The 21,962-nt window shown below is 41.0% G+C and overlaps 1 protein-coding gene across 1 annotated transcript in view; it reads right to left on the bottom strand.

Moving 5' to 3' along the window:
* ctnnd2a (catenin (cadherin-associated protein), delta 2a) overlaps positions 1–21,962 on the bottom strand; it is a 232,506-nt gene that overhangs the window by 199,828 nt on the left and 10,716 nt on the right. The window contains exon 2 of the mRNA XM_068709723.1: positions 612–742. Coding sequence (XP_068565824.1) covers positions 612–740 — 129 coding nt within the window. The 5' untranslated portion in view covers positions 741–742. The remainder of the gene's footprint in view (positions 1–611; positions 743–21,962) is intronic.

Genomic DNA, 21,962 nt, shown 5'->3' with positions numbered 1-21,962 from the left:
TCCATTACACAAAGGAATAAGTCCAAGGTTAAACACAAATCACTAATTAAATTAGTGAGAAGCTTCCAATGGAAAACATTAAAATCATTGTTGTCCTCCGTACGCACACCAAACCAACCCACCCATCCTGACTTTCTGATATCCCATCTGCCCTTTCTTCTCTCCCATCTCTACATCCTGCTTTCATTCCCTCTTGCCCAACTTGAAGCCAGACAGCATCGCGACTCTGCCTGACCTCTTGCAGCGCTGCAGCTACCTTCCAACATTCCCCGTCGAGTAATTGCCTTGATTTTAATGACTTTTTCAATTATGTCTACTTGGCTACAGCTCTCGCCCCGTAATCTCCATCATTTCCATCCATTACACTCTCGTATTCCCTTGGCAGTAATCAATCTTTGGTTTCTTTTAAATACTTTAAGGCAGCCGAGTGCCCTTTTCCCTGAATAACAGTGACAACCTCCTCATAGCAAGCTGTTCAAGGGCTATAAGGGGCGAGAAGAGGAAAGAGCCGGAGGGGCCACCAAAAGCAAAAATGTGCCTTTCTTATCAAAGTTAAACACATTACAGGTTTGGCGCATGAACAACACACATGTACATTGGAGAGTTCCTACCTGCTCTTTGACGGAGGCGAGGATGGAGGAGGTCGTCTCTGTCTCAGATCTGTCTCCATTGGATGCTGGCATCACAGGGGCAACCATGGCCCCCTTCTCCTGCTCTGCAGGCTGCTCTGGCACCGGCATTGCTGATGTGAACAAACCCACACAAAGAAGAACCATGATTGAACTGAAGTTTTAAGCAGTAATCAAACTAAAAGGGGGTAAGTAAAAATGGGTCATATCTATATCAAGTTGTTAAGCCTACAGTCAGCTCAATAAATCTACTTTGTTTAAAGTCCTCTGCAGCTCCGTATCACTCTAAGCTCTAAATCCACCAACTTTTTAGCGGGCCAATCAAATGCAAAGGATTTGATTTAAATACCCTTGTGTAACTGTTTCCTGCTCAGATATTTTTTTGCAGTGGAAATATAGTGGAAAGACATGCCCAAGGTAACAGTGGTTTTAACTTCCTTTCTCGTCGGTGGCTGTGATGAAGTGCTCACTTGTAAAATCAGATTCGCCACAGTAGATGCATGAGATGCTACTTAAAACTCAGCAGGATATGAATCTGTTGACAGAGGCAGACCACAACTGATGTTGTTAGGTGAACACAATGCATGGAAGCGTACGGGAACCAGTTAGTTTGAAAACCAGTATGGACATAAATCGGCTTCGGCAGCTTTCTGTGCAGCCTCCTTCGCTCTCGGTTTCTCCTGCTGAATGTGCGTGATTAGGGTCGCTAATTTCCACTAGTAGAAAATACATCTTTCGTTGAAGTATGTTTGTTTATTAGGCCGAATAGTAATTTGTATTTGATTTAAATATTTACCGGTGCTTATGAGATTGCCTGCTGCAGCTATACCAACATCTCTGAAACAAACAGGTGATGCTAGCAATGCAGTGACGGTTCATTCAATGCTTAGGACCAACGCATCAATTTAGATTAATCGTAAAAATAACGTGTTAAAAAACGTAAATTAACGCTTATGACAAGTATGTCTTTCTTCATGCAAAAATGTCTAAATAGACCAATTTGGGAATAAAATAATGTATTGATCTCTCATGCCACCTTTTGGTATATCATGTTCCATAATAATGTAATGTTTGGAGTTAACATATCTTCATTTGGGAGCTTTTTAAAACAAATATTGATATATGTGATTGTTTGAGATTAAATCAGCATAAACATATTTCTGCCTCCCCTTAAAGTCTGTATGCCACCCTCTTGCCACCATGAATATGTTTCTAGATCTGCCACTGTGTCAACACTACTGTGGATACACTGGGTTCTTGACTGAATACCAAAGCCTGGAGTCTAAATAAAGCCAGCAATTAGTCTACAACACACACCCCATCACACTTCTCACCTGTGTCCCTGCCAGTATGTCACTTCACAAATAGGGGTCCTGGTAGACTCATTAAAATGTGATGCCCCACTTATCACGATTTTAATTACATTACTCAGGATAGAGGAAAGTGACGCGTGTCTCTGACTAGTTAAGTTCAGAGAAGTGAGACTTTCTTGCAATTGGAAAAAAAAAAAAAAAAGCATAACATTTGGTTCTTCGTCAAACACCACCTGTAACAATACAATAATACCAGTACTGCATGAGTGGATATGTCTTTTCTCTTTGCTGAAATTCATCATACGGGATGGATGCACCACGGGTCTAAATTGTGCCATCTATGAAATGTAAAATGTGCTTCTTTATCATGAATTGGAATAGTTTTAAATGATCAATAAAAGCCTCCGTGCCACTTTCCTGTGTGAGCTAAGAGCACAGGGAGAGAGAGAGAGAGAGAGAGAGAGAGAGAGAGAGAGAGAGAGAGAGAGAGAGAGAGAGAGAGAGAGAGAGAGAGAGAGAGGGAGATTAAAAGTCAGAGAAATCAGGAAATTGGTCTGCAAGTTTTGGAGAGAACAGACCGTGGGGACGGGATTTTGTCAATACAGCAGCCCAAGCTTCAGTGGAACACTAAATAATGAACTGATTGAGAGTGGGATTTGATAATGGAGTCTCTTACTTTGCAATTTGCCACGAGTCTCTGCACTTAACTTTTCACGTTTGATGGGGAGATCCAAAGCTGCGCTAGCTTTGGTTACACCCACTCATTCTGAAAGCACACATTGCTGCATGTACATGTCTGCAGTGCAAATTCAGTCATATATTTTATTAGTGTTTTACAATTTAAAGCAGGGTTTTTTTAGAGCAAATATTTACAGCAATGCATTTAGAGCTAATAAGACAGATGTTGAGGGTATGTGAGCCATTAGCGTCAGGCAAGTCAGCTTACAAAGTCAGTGAGGGATCCAGACAGCCTGCAAATCAAACAGCCAGTCAGTTTATCAGCCATTCAGCTAGCCAACAGACAGACAGACAGCAGGCCAGACAGGGTGGTGTCGGTAAATAAAAGATGCTAGCGAGATGGCCCGCAGATGGTTATTTTCACTCTCACTGACAAACACCACGACTGTGTCTGGCATCTCCCCTCCTGAGTGGAGATGAGTCACCAGAGTTTGGCTCCTGAGCAACCAGAACCCCAGCAAAGACCATATCACACCAGCTGGATGACTGCCATTCTCTAGAACCAGCCAGATATGCAAGTCAGAGGGGAGAGGAAAGACTCACCTCACCGTCATTGTGGAACACCTCCGGCAATGCAGCGAATGAACCAATGCTCCATCAATAATTTAATCTCTAGCTCCTTGGCAACAGTTCCGTGCTGTGGTGTTTCGGTTTCGGTTCAACGAACCATCCTATTATGTCTGTAGAACTCAAACCTACAGTATTTTGAAATAGGCATGACAGACCTTTTTCATTGCAGGAAAATCCCAGGTGTGACTAATAACGTTAATGATGGCTTCATTCCATTTAGCTGTGTCAGTAAGCAATGCCAGTACGCCAGTCTGCACAATACCAGAGACCCTGCATTGGCACACCTAAATGAAACGCAGCCGCTGTTAGTTACACCTGTTTTGTCACAATGGCTGTACCCACTGGTTGTGTGTTTTGTCTGTTTAACGCCATGTCGAGGAAAAACTCATTCATAATTGCTTTCCGAGTTTTGCATTAACTGACACTGAGGAACTGTCTCATCAGGCAACCCATCCTGAGGCTTTCTGACACTATATTCACAATATTCATTAAACTGACAAATACAAGCCACAAACACAGTGACATTTTGTAAACAAAGCAAGGTGTGAGTGATTTTGATAAGTGAATTTTTATAGCCAAAGACTGAATCACCCGAATCACTAAAAGATCCTGATCCAAACCCAGGAGCAAAGCAGTTTTTGAGCCTCTGCATACAACAATACGCATCATTGTGAACCATTTATCGCCTGAGAAGGCCAGCGAATCATATTTAGAGAAGGCACAAACCCTTTGTGATTAGTGTCCAGACAGGTGATGCGTTCAGAAAACAGCCAAAATTGCCTCCCTGTATATTGGCTGCTTCAGAGATAAGCCCAGTGCCAACACGTTCGGCATCAAATGTCACAATACTCCACCACCCCAGTGTTCTTCCTGGGTTAGTGTCGGCAGGCACAGTCGAGCTGCTATTGAATAGATGTGTTACGTCCTGCAGGGTACAATGTAACAGGAGCCTCAGTTTAGAAAGGGGCTTTTTGTAGCTCTGGGGAAATAGTTAATTGCAGTACATTCTGGCTGATTTGAGTTGGGCGCAGCTTCCCGTTGAACTGAGTAAGAATGATGGCCTGACATTTCATTTGGCTCAGGCCTAGATAAGACGTGAAAAACTCGGACAAAGTCTCCAGTTTTTGACAGCATGGTAGAGGACCCGGCTATCGGCAGAGATCCTTTGAGAACAAAGTGTAAACAACAAAAGAAAAACTTCCAACAGGAAAAAAAAAAAAGATCACAGTTTGAAGTATTACTACTCCGTGTTTCTTCAACCAGTCAAAGAATTACTGTATCTTACTCTGTGTATCTTGCAGGCATATGTCTCCTTTTCAGACTCAACAACACCTCAACCCTGAAGGGTCATGGATATTAAAACAGTATGTACTTATTGTATTAGAATAACTGAGATTATTGTGTTGGTCGGCACATCGGTATCTCTCTGCAGTTTTTTTTTTTCAATCCATTATCCACGTACTGCATCAACGCTTCACTTCATTTGTATTTGTATAATTTGCATTCTACATATTTTCAATTTGAAAGCAGCTTTAGTTCAATGACGCTACCATTATCTTGGTAGTTCCGGCGGGGAATATATGCTGAGGAGGATAAAGTGTTCAGCCAATCCTAAGGATCGGTATTGGGGGCCAATCAGGGCATATTTTAATGGACTGTTAATTCTGTTTGCTCATGTAGCGCATTATGAATAAGGTGGGCCTAATTTAGAAGGCTACAGCTGTTATTTCACTGTGTTACATATATATTAAATCAACATTAAGGTCGAGTATCTGATCAGACTAGCTATAGGCAGGACAAAAAATGAGATCCTATCTTGAAATTATGTCATATAATGCAACTGAGATTCATTTGGATTGTAAAAAATATGCTTTATATTTGCTTGTAAATTAAGATTTCAATAAATATATTTGATAAACCAGTCAGCCGACTGACAATACTAAATGCAGAAACATTGGCTGAGGGTTTTGTGCTTTTAGCATTAGGTTTACAGAAATCTCATCAGTTTCCAGGTTTTATGTAGAATTGCTCATTTAAATAAAAATGTGGGTGATTGGTCTACTTTGCTTTTACTGTCTGCTCACAATAGGTCCATTTTACGGTGGCCATTTTGACATGTCATTGCAGGGTAAACACAGGTGTTCCTTTGAGGTGGGCCAGGGTCCAGATATTGAGCATTCTGGCTCACTGGAATGGCTTTGACACACTAAATAGAACGGGACCATAATTAATTTAATCAATTACACCGGTGTTCACTCTGCAGTGACCTGTCAAAATGGCTGCTGTGAAAAGAACCTATTGAAAAAAAGTACTTCTGCTCCGCACACAGACAAAAACACATGCATGTTGGTAGAAACACAGAGGTGACTCACACCTTGAGTCATAGGATTTGACGGGACGGACACCTCTGACCCATGCTCACACCACGACCTGACAGGCCTCCACACCTGCCCCCTTCCGGCTGAGCACACCTTACATGAACATGTGCGTGCTCACACTAAAACACACACCCATAAACACACGTTTGGCCCGTTCACACACCTTCCTCTAAAGTTCAGCGAGGTGTCCCTTCCCTCTACCCTGTGACCCGTCAGCTGTCTGACTCCAAGCCTTGTTGGCTCGGCTGCGCTGCCCTGCTCTCCACTCTGACCTTAACTTCTCTTTTCATCCTCTTTTCTTCCTTTTCTTTCTCTCCTAACTTTTTTCTAAATCTAATTGTCTGGCCCGCAGTTTGCAGCAAGCTGTCTCCCATGGTTGCAATACGCAATGCTAACGGATTAGTCATTATAATGTTGATCTATTAGGACAAATACTCAACGATTTTAGTGTCTCCTGAATAAAAGTAGTGACTAGTTCAAAATGCCATGGCACTGGTTTAATTTAAAAAAAAATGTATTGAGGTAGGGGGTTGGGCGGATTGGGGACCCATACAGTATATGTGCATCGAAATTCAACACAGACGCCCGATTGCTTTTCTACTTGTAGCTGGTATTAATAATTAATACTGAATGCGCTTTCAGAATTTCTTCGTACTTTGTCTCTTTTAGTCAGATCTCCTGTTCCATCCCCAGGCCACGTCCCAAGTATTGCGTGATGAGGAAGCCATTGCCCTCTGCATGCTTGAGCGAGGACTCAGAACACAGTCAAAAGTGAGCTTCTCCCCTTCACATGAAATGACACTGTTGAAATACTAACAAGGCTTTGAAATGCAATCTCGGTTGGAAAGAATTGTATGATGGCTGTACAAAAAGAAGGAAGTTCCTTAGGGATGTGAAACGTGGTTGAATCCTCCTGCAGAAGAAATCATTTTTGCAAATGACAGTTTATCACGTTATATTGATGCATTTTATAATTATGTTTCACTCTATGTGTGTGTGTGTGTGTGTGTGTGTGTGTGTGTGTGTGTGTGTGTGTGTGTGTGTGTGTGTGTGTGTCTAAGTGTGCTTATTCATCAAATGTGCAGTGGTGGAATTATTCATCAATTATTATTTTTACAATAATATATTTTCTCTCTTTATTTGCAGTGGTGGTAATTATTCATCAAATCATTATTTGTGAAAAAGACATGCACCCTAGTGGACTATGCACCCACTGTAATGAAAAGGAAAGTGTCAAACCTGTACTGATAGACTGCAACAGGTATGATGAAGAAAGAAGGGGGATTAATATCTGGACTAATTGATTGAAAACACAAGATGGCGTTGGGGAATCTGCTCAGAAACCATGGAAATTGCATTAATCTTCTAATGAATTGAGTAACAGAAATAATGAATATAATTTACTAGGGATTTTTTTTCGCCTGTCAATCTACTGCTTCACACTCCAGGAAAGTTAACTAAAACGGGCGACTAAAACTGGTTCCACATGTGTCACAATCACATCCAAACATGTCATACAATGTTCACATCCTTGTTAAAAAAAAGTGTTCAATTATAATTCAATTTTGCAGTAGCTGTGGAGAGGCCCAATGAAGACTAACGGATATTGCTGTCTTGTTCGAGACAGCGCTAATTTATGCTGAGCTGCTTTATGGCTGGAGCTATCCAATCGATCCTCAGGAGGAGTCCATCTAGTGAATAGACTGGTTTTCTTAACCTACAATAAAGGCCAAAACTACAATCAAGGACTTCCACTATAGTATGGTATACAGCTGTGGCCATTTCAGAATAGGTCATTTAAGAGACCAACTTATAATCAGTTATATGCAGAGTGGATGAGCAATGGAGTCCCAAATTTATGCTTTAAGAAATATGAAAAATGAAAAATAATTGCCTGTCCTGTACTGGTATCACCGTTTTAACAATGAACTACCTACTCAGCACCGTCTAAAATTAAGTTGACAACAGCTTAAGTACAACAGTTTAAAGCATCACACTGCCATCATTTTTACACTGGACTCCAAAGAATAATACTTCCACTGGATACAGAGACATGCCCTATATTCATAGTGCAGACATTGCCTCTATTTTCCAGAAAGTGTTTGCACTTTCTGTATTCAGGTGTGACTTATTCATGTCTGTGGAAGAAGCAGGGAGAATAGTGAAAGCAGAAAGAGAAGTTTTATGTTCACGGATAAGCCAGAGTCAGTCTTTTTACTTATGATGTAACATGCTTTGTGGCTGCATTAAACTGTTGAGGCTAGAGGACCTGTCATCTTTCTGTCTTTTACAATGGATTACTGCTGAGAGGCTGTCAGCGAAATCTGATGTTTACCACTAATGTTTCAGAAAGCAGATTTTTTATTTTTTTTTTCCTTCTGCGCTGGCTATATGAGGCATGTCATTTCAGCCAGTCACTGCGTCTTAAATCAAGCGGTTCACTGCAGCCCAGAAATACAAGGTACATTGCAAAAAGAGTGTTTGCAGATTTAGCTGTAGCTCCGTTCCAGATAGAATTGAGAAAGAATTACAATTTAATGTCCATAACTATAAATGAGATACAATTTGGGGAAAAAAAAGAGGGAAAGCAGATCATGCGCCTCATCAGCTGGGTATAAAATCAGTGCAGAGCAGCGGACATGAGCAGACCAGTGGGGCACTTCTCACACGCACTAACATCCACTAAAAGCATGCACAGCCCTGTCAACAAAGCATAAGCTCAATTAACAACACACACAGAGGGAGAGTGACTTCATTTTCTGCTCAGGTAGACATTACTCCACTATATCTTTACACAGCAAATAGCTGTTTGCTGCTATATTAATGCTCAGATTGTTAAATACAGATCCTTTAAGACTTGCTACATATTCTGCGATATTTTTGCCATACACAATATATAATATATATATTGATAATATAAGATATATATTATATTATAATATATATATATAATATATATATATATATAATATATATATATATATTATAATATAAGATAATATAATATCGTTGGTTGATTGTTCCTCTCTTTTCAGTGTAACAAGTTCACTGAATCACTGCTGTCTTTTGTGTGTCTTGGCTACACTGGTAGGTACTAGCTGTGTTAGCGACATCATGAACACTATATATGTGTGTGTATGTGCATGACAGCTGACTGGAGTGCAGAAGTTAAAGCTTTTGTTTCAGACATCAATAAGTATAAAACAAATATCCACTTCTAATACGTTTGGAACTAGTTCCAATTCAGAGTTGGTTCTTGAGCCCAACCCTTGATCTAGGGCTTTTACTCTCTCAGGACCAGCTCTATTAAGAAAACACACAAAACTAAAAACTCTGCTTGTGCACTGGATAGAGTCAGTATTCAGTCAGTATTTCCTTTGACAAGCTTAAATTGGCCTCACAGGAGCTAATACACTGCATCACATTTCAAAGACAAATATTTCTGAAATAGCTCTGTGTGATATGGTTATTCATGCATATTAGACCACATGATGACGCAAATCCACCCTCTGAAAATTCAGGTTTTTGATGGGGTGTCTCTTGAACCTGCAAGCATTCAAATAAAGACAAGGCACCTGCACCTGCTCACAGGCACACAGCTGTTAATGACGTATTCCACTGGGTCTAAGTGCTGTCTATCTATTGCTGTTAACCATTATGCTCCATTAAAATTGACTCATGCCAATCTGTTCATTTAATTAGAATTTCAAATACAATTTGATGGCTATCAAATCTGTATAGTTCCATATGAAAAGGTGATGCAAACATTCCTTGAATCCTGTTTCTGAATCTCAAAATGAGAGACATGTAAATTGCACTTGATAGATATGTCAGACTCTCTGAGTTTTGATTGCAACTCATTAGCTGTGTGCACTTCACCGACATCCTCAAGAGTTCAAATAATAATTGTCCCAAACAGACGGCTAATAATGCTAATGTCATCAGAATAAGGGCAAAGCCTGGAAGATGCAGAAATAATAATTATAATTCCCACATGCAATTTCCCCAGCCAATCACTCCTGATTTCCAAACACTGTTTTGCCTTTCAAAAATGATTCCCAAAGTCTGCCACATATGAATGTCTTGGATGATTGATAGCTCCAATTCACCACCATGCAACGTCTAATATTAAACTCTGAATAATGCATTATTCAGTTAGCACTGCGGAGAGAGGGAGAGGTTGTGTGGCACATCCATGTGGAGAAACATGCACACAAACATGCACACCACATCACAACTCACAATGTATGCCTGTGTGGGCACATCAGCATTTTTAAATATGCAGACACACCCACAACTAAAAATAGACACAATAGTCTCTTGTGCAGAATTGCTGAGAACTGAGAGATATAAGAGGGATACAAAATATTTTAACACTCCATATTTGACAACAAACAACATTTCTGTGAGTTTTGATCTGGTAAACCTTGTACAGGAGTGATAAAATAAACGCTACATTTGATTTGATTTGATGTTTTTACATCCAATGATTTAGTCTGACAGGGGCCATTCCTGGAACCGTAGTGGTCCAAACCTTCATGTAGTGAAAAATGTTAAAACTCAGGGGAAATATTTTTTGATATCATAATTTTTATTTCATCATTCCAGACTCATGAGCAGAATTCCTAGTAGGCACCGCTTGAGAATTAAAACTCTCCAGAGATCCTTGTTTTTGTAGTTTGGAGAAAACATGTATGACGAAAACTTGCTGTGTCTTCAATATGAATTAAAGATTAGAGTTCACCCGCAAACCAAATATTGGTGTCAGTCAAAAATGAAATATGGAGTATTCCCAATGGCTCCATCATCGCATTGAAGGCTTTAAGTCTAAACCAAAAATATCATGAATTACACCATCATATGTCATTTCCATATTTGTGCGAAAACATTACCAGCAGACTTCTTGCATGGAGTGCACATTCACTTACAAATGCATACACACACATTCATCACAAATATAAATCATTCATGTACAGTATATATATATATATATATATATATATATATATATATATATATATATATATATATATATATATATATATATATATATATATAAATATATTCATGCATGTGTACAAATTAGTGCAAATCTACAAATAACCACACAATTATCCAAAGATGAGTTTTGTGGCTTGGAAGCATTTAGTGCTTATGCAGTCACAGACTAACTGGAACAAAATTGTTATGTCCATCCGACGTCTTGAAAATGCATATTGACGGTTTGTCAAGCACATATTCCCTCAGAGAAATAAACAAACTGAAAACCCCCCAGAAGAGGCGATACCAGAGCACAGAGCGAGACTGGAGGTGGGTGTGGTTCACGGCTCCAGCAGCTCCAGTGATTCAGGAGGCTGGTCACAGACAACTGTGATCTAATGCCTCAGGCCTGTTTCACTCGCTTTCAAAAGCCCCAGTGTGAGCAGTCAACAGAGACAGCAACATTGATTATTTCAATCAATACCTCTAGCTATTATAGCTATAGCATTTATATTATATACTCTACTGTATTACTCTAAGTACACCAGTTGTTTTTTAAGTCCTCTGTAGTGAATATTAATATTCAGTGGGTTTCTCTTAGAGGAGAAAAAGCAAATATATTTTATTTTTTTGTTGTTGTTTTTGTAGCCCGGAGCACTGAATGTGCAGCGCATACACACACACACACACACACACACACACACACACGCACGTACGCACGCACACACACACACACACACACACATATATGGTATGCACACAGCTCAGTCTGGCAGTTGGGAAGCAGCGAGATGGTTGACCTAGATTGGGTGCCGGGTTTGAAGACATGCAGTAGTAACCATCTGCATACAAAGTCAGAAATCTCTACTTCGACAGTCAGAGAAATCAGAGAAGAGAGGTTTCTATAGAAATTATTCAAACTTTTTTTCCTGTCACAAAATGTTGTAAACTTTCTTCCCTACAGTCTGGTTTTTTTCTCTCTTTGTTTTGGCGTAAGGAAGGTAGGAAGAAGTAGAGTGGTGAAAAAAGACAGATATACGGGCAGACGGAGGACCCCACCGTGGTGCCATTTGTTCCCAGACACACTACATATCTCTACAGGTAGAGGGCTGCACCTGAATGGTAATTAGGAACGCGTTACTTCAAAACACACATCATTTTGACCGTTTGCAAAATGAATTTGATGTTCTGAAAATAAGAAGTTGGATCTTGAATGTACGGTACAAATTGCCGTGAAGCATCTCATTCTCTATAAATGCAGGCACATTTCAATCCCGGTGTCACGAGGCGTCATGTCTCTCAAACTTCATCACTTTTGGACCAGTGAGATCTGAGATATTATATTTGACTTACAAACCTCAACCTGACTGTATCTCAGTAGAGCGTCAAAGACATGACAATGCAAGCAAACACTGGTGAGGGGGAAAAATAGGGATAAAGCTTTTGGTGATTCCAAACGCAACATTGTGTCTAGTGTCTGGAAACAATGACTGCTAATAAGCAGGTTCCATCACCTTGACTGGCAGACTACTAGATACCATGGCTTATTAACAGGACTGAAATCAAATTGTCGCCTCCCAAAGACAGAGCTGTCAGCAGGGAGCCACCGATGCCACTGTAACCTCTGAAATCCAAGACGGGAAACTGCCAGGAAGTCACAGTAACGCAACCCTCACATCAACAAAGATGGAGACTCTGCAATGTGTAGAAAATAGTAGAGTATGTGAGCAAGAGAGGTTAAGTGATCAGGTGGATAAGGAGTGAAAGGTTGAAGATTAGACAAGAGGACAGAAGAAGAAAGGGTAGACACAAGATAAAGGAGAGTGTAGGAGAGAAGGTGGGAGGAAATCAGGCATTTCCTTTCCTGAGTGTCAACTCTTTCTTTTGTCTCACACCTCCTCCTGACTCCCTTCACACCTGTCAGAACAATGTGCACCTGATAATCTCCTTATAATCAGCATGCTGCCAACTACACACACGCACACAGGATACAAACAAACAGTCCTCTTTCCTTTGCAGCCTGACACTCGCCAAACCGATTTTCTCAACAAAGTGGAAAATCTCGCATGGGGTGAGAGCAGCAAGAGCTGTAACAAAGTTGTGTTTGAGACAAGAAGTGACAGGGTTTATGGGGAAATGTGCTCTTCCTTTAACGATAATAGCTTCGTGTGAGAGAGGGCACAGTAGTCAGATGTGTTGCCTGTACAATATCAATTGTTGATTTGGTGTTTAAACACAATACACCTGCACGGCACAGCGCTACCTTGAAGTTCAGATAGTTCTCCACCCATTCTCATTTGTCACACTTAACTGACTGAATGATCCGTAAGACATGGTGCAGTGATGCTGCCCAGTGCTTCTGGATTAGCTCAGAGTCATGCCATCATCCAGGATCATTTGTCTCAACATCAGTCAGTCTGTCAGCTAGCAGGCCAGGCATTAGTCCTCTCTGTCTCTCTATGTTCTATCTATCTCTCGACATCCTTCCCCCACTACTGTGAAGAAAGACCACATAATAATATTATTTATCCCTTTTATTCTCTGACTTACGTATATAGCTGTATATGTTTCATATATTACATATGCATTGTGACAGTACAGGAAGCACACTACTTGCAATGGCATATTGCATGAGCAAGAACCCATTTCATATGCATTCCCTGAAGCACGCAAATGCATGCATATAATGATGTGCGCTATGCCCAAATCCATTTACAGCGATGGAAATATAGTCCGTCTTGTAAGAAAGACAGAGGAGTTAATGCTAGCAACTAGCCGCTGCCTGAGGAAAGGCTACTCATGGCTCCCACTGTGTCTTTACAATCACTGAAAGCTTTCTTTATGTCTCAGAAGAAATTGTCGTGGACTTGCAATTCTGTAAGGTAACAAAGAGCATTATGCATTCAACAGTGTTTGCAAACCTTTGCAAATTTGCCAATGCATAGAATCGGCTGTGACTCTGGGAAGTAGTCTTCATTTAGTCCTAAGACTCGGCAGCATATCACAGTTTTCTATATTTCTCTATTTCTATATTCAAGGTAAATGTTTTACAGTAAAACTCAAACACTTTTCCCGCATGTTGCCCTAACCTACAAGCACTGTTAAGGATGTTAGCAAGCATAGAGGACACGGCCAGCATGACCCTGTTGCACTTGCTTTACAAATATCTTAATTATACAGTGGCAAGTGTGACACTGACCAGCTTCTTCTGTGTACAGTGCAACAATCTACATTTTTATGACATCTCTCTTTCTGGTAGAGGTACACATGAAATAATTACTTTTACAGTAATCTGATAGTGCTTTTGTGTTTCTGTTAAAATGATTATTTGTATGCCTCAGGTCCAGCACGATCCAGCTGGCCCTGCTAGAAAAAATTAAGCATCATTACCCCCTTGCCCAAAAGCACAGCCAAATGTGGCTTGTTCAGGCTGAGGCCACCCCGAGCAGTTCAAAAAAACCTTCATTAATGTAATTGAGAGGAGAGTCTGGCTTCACGGCTGTGGGCAACTAGTTCCAAAAACGAACCTTGCTATTTGGGAAACTGATTGACATTAATAATGAGTGCGCTTTGGCTGGCTCTTTGAGACCCTGTAGTGGAAATCAGGCTGGTGATAGCCAATGCTGGACATAAAAGCTCCAAATATAACTGCAGACACCAGCTATTTGCTATGAAGGGACATCCTGGAGCTGTCCGTGGTGCTGAAAAACACTGCCTCCCCATTGTTTCTCTCTCTGTGCTCATGAGACAGAAGTATTTAAAAAGGAGCCTCAGCCTTTGATAAAGCGAATAAAGCACTATACACAGATGAAAGTCATTAAGGATCATACACCCTATGTATTATGTCTATAAACTCAAGACATAAGTTGCTGAAGTAAATCTGTCCTCAGTCGCTTTTTGTTTCCTCTATGTCTCTTTAAGAGAGCTACTCTGAATACAATTATGAAGTGTATATATATATATATATATATATATATATATATATACACAAATAAACCTTTGCTTCTGCTTGTACATTCAAATACAGTATGAGCACGTTATCCCTCTGAAGTGCTTGAAATTCAAGGGAAATGCCAACGTGCGTCACTCTTAAGTCATCACTCACCCTTTTCTGCACAATTGTCATCTGAGCCACTGAGTTTGTAGAGCACTAACCTGGTAATGCTTGGGATCACGTGAACTCCCAGCACCTCTGACAGGTGGCGGGATAGCGTGACTGATTGCAAAGGGGTGCTTCGAAAGGCAGCATATCCCATCTTAAACACTTACTAGAGAGGAAGAGTGGGAAAGTGTGTGACAGAATAAGACATTACACAGACAGAGAGCAATGAGGGGTATAGTGGGCTCAGTTGATAACCTTGGCTGCGATAGTCATCACAAGCTGTCTTGTACGTGAAGATATGATTGGCATTCAAAGGGGATAGGGGCCAACATTTACCCGGGTGTTATCTCTGAGACAGCAGGCCTGAGTCGGTCTGTGATCTAGTGAAAGAGAATGAGATATAGGACCAAAGAAAAATGGGTGGTCAATTCATTTCTGACTGCTTTACATACTGTATAATAATACAGTATGTATGGGAATGTTACGGTTCAAGCAGAAATTGTGACACACACACACACACACACAGATACACACAAAGGGCTTCAACAAACCCGTCCTCTGCACTCATTTCTGCCTCCTTCTGAGATAGCTTCCAGTTGTTTTTTCTTCTTGTTGGCATTTCACCCCCCATCTAAATAAGTAGGACATCTGCTTGGAGAGTGGGAGATCAAAACTGACAGGTCAGTATTCTAAACAAGCCGGATGGATAAAGGGACAAAGAGGGAGAGGATACGAGAAGAAGCAAGAAAGGAAACGACAGAGATGGCGAAAGAAGACATGAAAAGAGGGAACAAGAAGGAGAGAAAGACAGAGGGAGCGAGAGAAGACTTCACAGACACCTCTGTGAGTTTCAAACGCAATCTGCTTGCACATGCACTCACAGAAACACACACACAGTGTATTTAAATTGGTTACATAACAATCTGTTTTAGAAACCAAAATAGATCCATATGTACAGTATATATACAGTGCCTCACAAGTTTGAATCCAGCGACCACCTGGGAAAATCTAAATTCATAAAGTTGCCCCTCCCCATTCTACTTTTACTTGCTCTTGAACACAGCACCAGCCCTGGTGATAGTCTCTAGCGACCGGCAACACAAATAGCAGCTACCAGTTCGTTAACACTTAATTTCCCAGAATATCATCCGTGGTACTTTAACATTGATTCATTTGAATAAGATGCTGTTAACACATTGATCCTTCACGTAAAGTATACCGTAGGACACAGCAGCTTCAAACGCACATATTGGGAGCCCACTAGTAGCTTTTACCACAATATAACGTCGTATTATTTCCATCCATAGCAGAGGCTTCTGTTGACTGCAGACTTCGCCACAGTATGAAACCTATGAAGCCACAATGCAGAGGCTATGCTGTGGCATGACAGGAAGAGTATACCCCAGAGAGGTGGTGGATAAGTGCGGCCGGGAGCTGTTGAGAACACACATCCTACCCCTCACAACCTTGACATTTAATGCATAATATACATGAGATGACAGACAGCCAAGCACACACAAACACCCACATGCACACACACACACATGCGCACACTGCCATCAGTATTGCGTGTTACAAAAGCTATTCAGCACTTACACATAAGAGCTATGAAACCACCTGTAAGTAAAGATCAGAGAGTAAATCACTGGCTTTCAATAGTGTAAGTGCTTCTGCTGGCTTCATCAAATGCCTGCATTACAATCGTAAAAACTGTCTTAAGGGATAAACGCGGCAGATCACAGGACCAACTCAACTGAATACAGAAAGAAGAAGAAGAAGAAGAAAAGTTGAAATGTATGGATGTGTATTTGGAAATTGTTTGTTTTCACCTCTTAAAAGGTTTCTGATTCGCAATTGCAAGTCAGTAAAACAGGTAGAACTTTGCTGTGGATGCCAATTCTTTAAGGGAAGATTACGTTTACTTGTTATATTCCTTATCACAAGCGTAAGCAATTCAGTTCATTAAATGTATCCCACTGCTAGCCATATCAGTATAAGTTCCTTAAATTTAGACATCATCAATTCTTCACAGAGGTATACTGTGTGCATCGACGACATAGTGAAAATAGAAAGACTGTATGTGTTGGACATGTCGTGATGAGAATAGATTCAAATTATACCGAGAGTATCGGATGTGTGATGCATGTGAACAGTTGACACCTAATTGTGCCGCGCATATATGGAGGTGAGGGCATACATGGAAGGCAGGAATGTTATTTTCATGCTCTTCCAGCTGTGCGGAGCTGAAACTCTTCTCGCTGGTAGTCTTTGATCCCACTGTGATGCCGTAGATCTGTCAGAGGAAGGGAGATCCCACTGGGACTGTGCAGCCTCAGTCCTATTAACATGATGTCATCCTACTCTACTCTCCCTCTCTTCCTTTTTTTCGCTCTCACTATCTCTATGCCTCCATCCATCTCTCCATTTGAGGGTCTTCATCGCTCCCTTTCCTACCCTCTCTCTCCTCCCTTTCTGCATATCCTTCATGGGCTGCTGTCGTGTCTTCTCAATGTCTTTTGCTGTTTTATAATGTAAATCAATGGGCATCCAAATTCTCATTTGTCTTGTATCTCTATACCATCTTTTCGTTTGCTGCAGCATCCGCCATGCAGCATCTGTCACATCATTACCAGCAGTATAACAACATGATCCTATATGTGTGACATGTGAATGTGTGTGTGTGTGTACATGTGTATGCTGCGTGTGCGGGGGGGAAAAACTGTTGCTGCGCTGGCATTTCTGTTCTATGCTGTTGTCCTTTTCTCCTCCTTATCAGCCACTGAACACATTCCTCCAGACAAATGCATGAGCAGTGTGTGTGCGTGTTTGTGTTTGTGTGTGTGTTAGCCATAATTGCAACTGTTTGTTTGGCAATGCCTGAATAAGTGCGGAACATCATGAGCAAGTATGTGTGTGTGTGTGTCTGTCAGTGCAATAGAGGGAGATAGGGCTACCGAGAGAGAGAGAGAGAGAGAGAGAGAGAGAGAGAGAGAGAGAGAGAGAGAGAGAGAGAAAGAGAGAGAGAGAGAGAGAGAGAGAGAGAGAGAGAGAGAAAGATAAAGCCATTCAGTGCTCGCTCTCTCTGGGTCCAAAGCCCTTGGGTGTCGCAGAAGAGTTCCACTGTGTTAATCTCTATGTAATAACTGAATCACAGAGAAAACAATAGAGCTCTCCGTCCCTTTTCACAAGCCAAAAGGCCTTGGGGCAGCTGGTTAGTGTCTAACTGTGTGTGTGTGTGTGTGTGTGTGTGTGTGTGTGTGTGTGTGTGTGTGTACAGTGTCTACATGTATGCCTGAAAATTGAAAGCCAGACTATAGAGCACTCTGCTTGATCTGAATAAAGCGAGCGAGGTTAGGAGATGTCTCCTGCTGAATCCCGACTGACGCTTACCGCGAAAACAAAGACACACAAACACAGACGGGGCAGAACATTCAATTCATTATAAATCCAATGCATTGTGTAGGAATAATGCATTTAAAAAAAAAAAACAGAGCAATGATCAGAGCGTACTGCTCACAATGTGACTTTCAGAGATGCTGTGTCAAGTCGATTCCCTGCTACTCCATTGTCGCTCATTAAAAAGGCATTCAGGATATTGTTCCTCTTTCTTTCCCTCCGTTGGTCTGAGATGCGATCGGGCTTTTAGTATCTGCTATTGCAGCAGGAGACATATGGGACCTCAGTGAGTTGTTAACCTCCTGGCTCGACTGTGCCCTCTACCACTGCTTGTGTGTGGGGGATATATGGGACAGAGACGGACAGGAAGATACATTGCTTGCTTCAGAAAGTTACAATTATCTATACGTTCACCAATGTAGCTCACCAAGCTATCATACAGCTGGGTGTCTTCAAAAATTAATAAGTAAAAAAAAAAAAAAAAAAAGCTGGGTGGTAGAACTATAAAACAATAACATATAATTATAAGTAATGATTGACAATGCAAGACCCAAGCATCTTTAACATCTTTAGCTGTTGCTATTGTGGCCATTTTATCCTTATGCTGCCTTGCTAGAATGTGGGGACACATTATCATAAAACATATGACGGGGCTTGATAGGACAAGAGAAAGTCATACAGTCATAACATGGCAGTAAACATAAATTAATACATATTAATAAATAAGAACACGTGTATATGAGGAAGAATTTGCAGCAAATTACGAAGCTATATGTTTGTAATTATTGGCTAGCTACCATCAGAAATCTGTTTGGTTGACGGGAGTGATCCATATGAGGAGATCCAGATTGCCTTTCAGCCATTTGTCCTTCTTTTTGTTTTGTTGTCAACACAACAAAACTGCAGTTGCAAAACACGGAGGAGAAGAAGAGGGAGAAGACGTGGGGGAAGAAGAGGAAGATTAAGAAGAAGAAGAAGAAGAGACTGGTGGGAGCTACTCTGTAAGTCTTGAGAAAATCACACTACTTTTTCCTCTGTGTTTGAATGCACACCGCATCACACCCACATGCCCTGACTAAATTACTGCTAGACACTACAAAAAAACATCTCACAGTCGTCAAATTAACAACATGATGAATTTTTGCAGTTATAAATATTTAAGTATTTACCTTGGCCGGAAGATGTTAGTTATGTTTATTTAACATCAAGTGAGTTTAGACACCTGAATGAATTTACATCAAGAAGCAAATTTGGGCTTTTTGTTGTTTGCCTTGTTGTTCTATCATGTCCACGGCTTGGCAACAGAGAAATACTAGACAACACACAATAACTATGAACGCACTTTAGAGTTTGCCATTTAGTGACATTACTGATTTTGCTTTGACCTCATAATTGCCTCACAGACTTGAGCAATAACAGGTTACTTTGTTATGAAATCATGGCATATGGTGTCCCCTCATCAGTATGTATGACAGACAAAAAAATGTAATTTCAAATTCATATTTCCCCTTCAACAGGTCCTAATGATACAGCTTTAATGATCGATCAGTTCCCTCCTCTCTAAGCCACAGGTAATGAGATATCTGTAATGTATATACATGACTTTGTCACATTAATTAATGAATGTAAAAAATAAATATGAATAAAAATGAAAAATAGATAGCAGGCGAGCCAGGGGAATTACACATACCGGTATATTAGAATAAGTTGTCAAAGATTAGAAAAAAAAAATACATTATGCTCTGCTAAATCTAAATTAGTCACTCGCATTTGCATTGCAACTGCATACAATATCTATATGTGTATTATTGATCAAACAGAATCAGTACTTCTTCTTGCTATACTTCAATGTACACCTCTCAAAGTCTGATCCCCTGCTTCTACTGGCCCATTATCGCTCCATCCCTGCAATGAGCCGGTGATCGCTATGCTGTCATAGCGACCAACCAACCCAGCTAATAGTTACCATGGCTTCTCTACAACTGGACCTCTTTGGCACCCTGGACTCTTGCCGGTAACCTGCTGACCCTCGATTTACCCTGCAGTGTCGTATGGGACCGAGACGGAAAACAAGACAGTGGGCGTATGTTTTATCAACTGATGCAGTATGTGCAGTGGGATACATTCACTATATATGTGTGTGTGTGTGTGTGTGTGTGTGTGTGTGTGTGTGTGTGTGTGTGTGTGTGTGTGTGTGTGTGTGTGTGTGTGTGCGTGTGTGTGTGTGTGCAACACATGCACACGTACAGTATGTGCAAGAGGCAGACACAGCATGGTGCCGTCTCCACTGAGCCCCCACCAGTCGGCCGACAAAGAGTGTCCACAGCTGGGCATGAAGCTGAGGGCGGTGAGCCTCCGCTGGGGAGGCTGGTGGAGACCTCTGTGCTCTCTCTGGTCTCCTGCTGTCTTAAAGAATGTGCCATAATGGGAGAAAGAGTAACATTGCCTGACTAAACGCCAATGGAAATTCAATTCGCCGCACAGCATGACATGCAGAACATCCTACGCCGTATACAAAACATAAAAGTGTACATTTGTGTGCTTCCATTGTACCTCCTCCGCGTGTGTGGTTGCATCAAATGTGTCTCGTTCACAAAATTAACTTCACTGACCCATCAAAATCACACTATGGGGGAGAGGAATTGACTCCTTCTAAAACAGGGTTTGTTGCAATACTTTCTTGGTAGAAGACGTGGAGATGATGTAACGCTTTGAAACACTTGACAGGATCTAACCCCCCTACCCCACACACACACACACACACACACACACACACACACACACACACACACACAGACACAGACACACACACCGTCATAACAGCTTAAGGTTTGCCGTGCTAGGGGGCAAAGAACACCCAAAAGATCAAAGTCAGACACCTCGCTGTGCCTTTGGTTTCATTAGACCTTGTGATCCCACATTATTCAACAGTTCAACAAACTTGTCATGCATCCATGAAGAAAAGGCTCAAATCAGTGTTCCATTTTTTTGTTTAACCCTAGCAGAATACAAATGAGTATAACTTTTATTTCTTATTTTGTAAAGAAGACAGATTTTCCTTATAAATACACACTTGGTGTACTATGTGAGAAGAGGTAAAAGACAAAGGCGTCCAGGTGAATTGGGAGATGCTCTTCCAACTGAAAAAAAGGGGGTTCAAGCGCTCAAAAAAGTACATATTCACACATTTGAAGTGTGTTTGATCAAGACACTGAATGCCTCCCAGCTCATGGGACACCAGTCTAACCTCTGACCTTCTGAAGGGGCGGTGCGGTAAAATGTTAGTGAACATAATGAGACCTTCCTGACCCAGCACACAATGGGCTTCATAAATGGTAAATGCCATACAGGAAAAAAAAAATCACAACTCTGCAATTTAAATGTGACCTTTTGAATGTGGAAACTCTAATATTGACCATCTACCAGAAATAAGGGTGAAGATAAGGTAACCGGCCTGTAATAAATGTAATCCCCAGCTTTGCTTGCTGTGCCTGCGAAATCAATATCCTTTTATTCCATCTATTGGAGAGACCCGTATAGTCCATTTCAGTAGAAAAACGTTTCTGAGCCAAAGGTTGCTTTGCAGAGACACACTGAGAAAACATATCATTCCATGTCTAGAGTGCGGGTCAAATTAGTTGAATTAATATCACATGAGCAAACCGGTAGCAGTGCAGCAGGGAGATACTAACTCAACCCTCCCACCTCCATGTGCCATCTTTTTTGGCATCGGCTTATTCTTTCCTGCAGTCTACGTGTCTGTGAGTGTGTGCACAATTCCCTGGCTGCAAAGTGGATTGTTGTTGCGACTCTAGCGTATATAATCAATTGTTTGTCTCTTGGTTTTAGAATATGT

Source organism: Cebidichthys violaceus, unplaced genomic scaffold (genome assembly GCF_023349555.1).
Source record: "Cebidichthys violaceus isolate CVI_PGR_0920_01 unplaced genomic scaffold, fCebVio1.0.p SCAF_15, whole genome shotgun sequence".
NCBI classification, from domain to species: domain Eukaryota; kingdom Metazoa; phylum Chordata; class Actinopteri; order Perciformes; family Stichaeidae; genus Cebidichthys; species Cebidichthys violaceus.
Note: the sequence above shows the minus strand (reverse complement) of the source record. Positions and strands in the feature narration are given on the sequence as shown.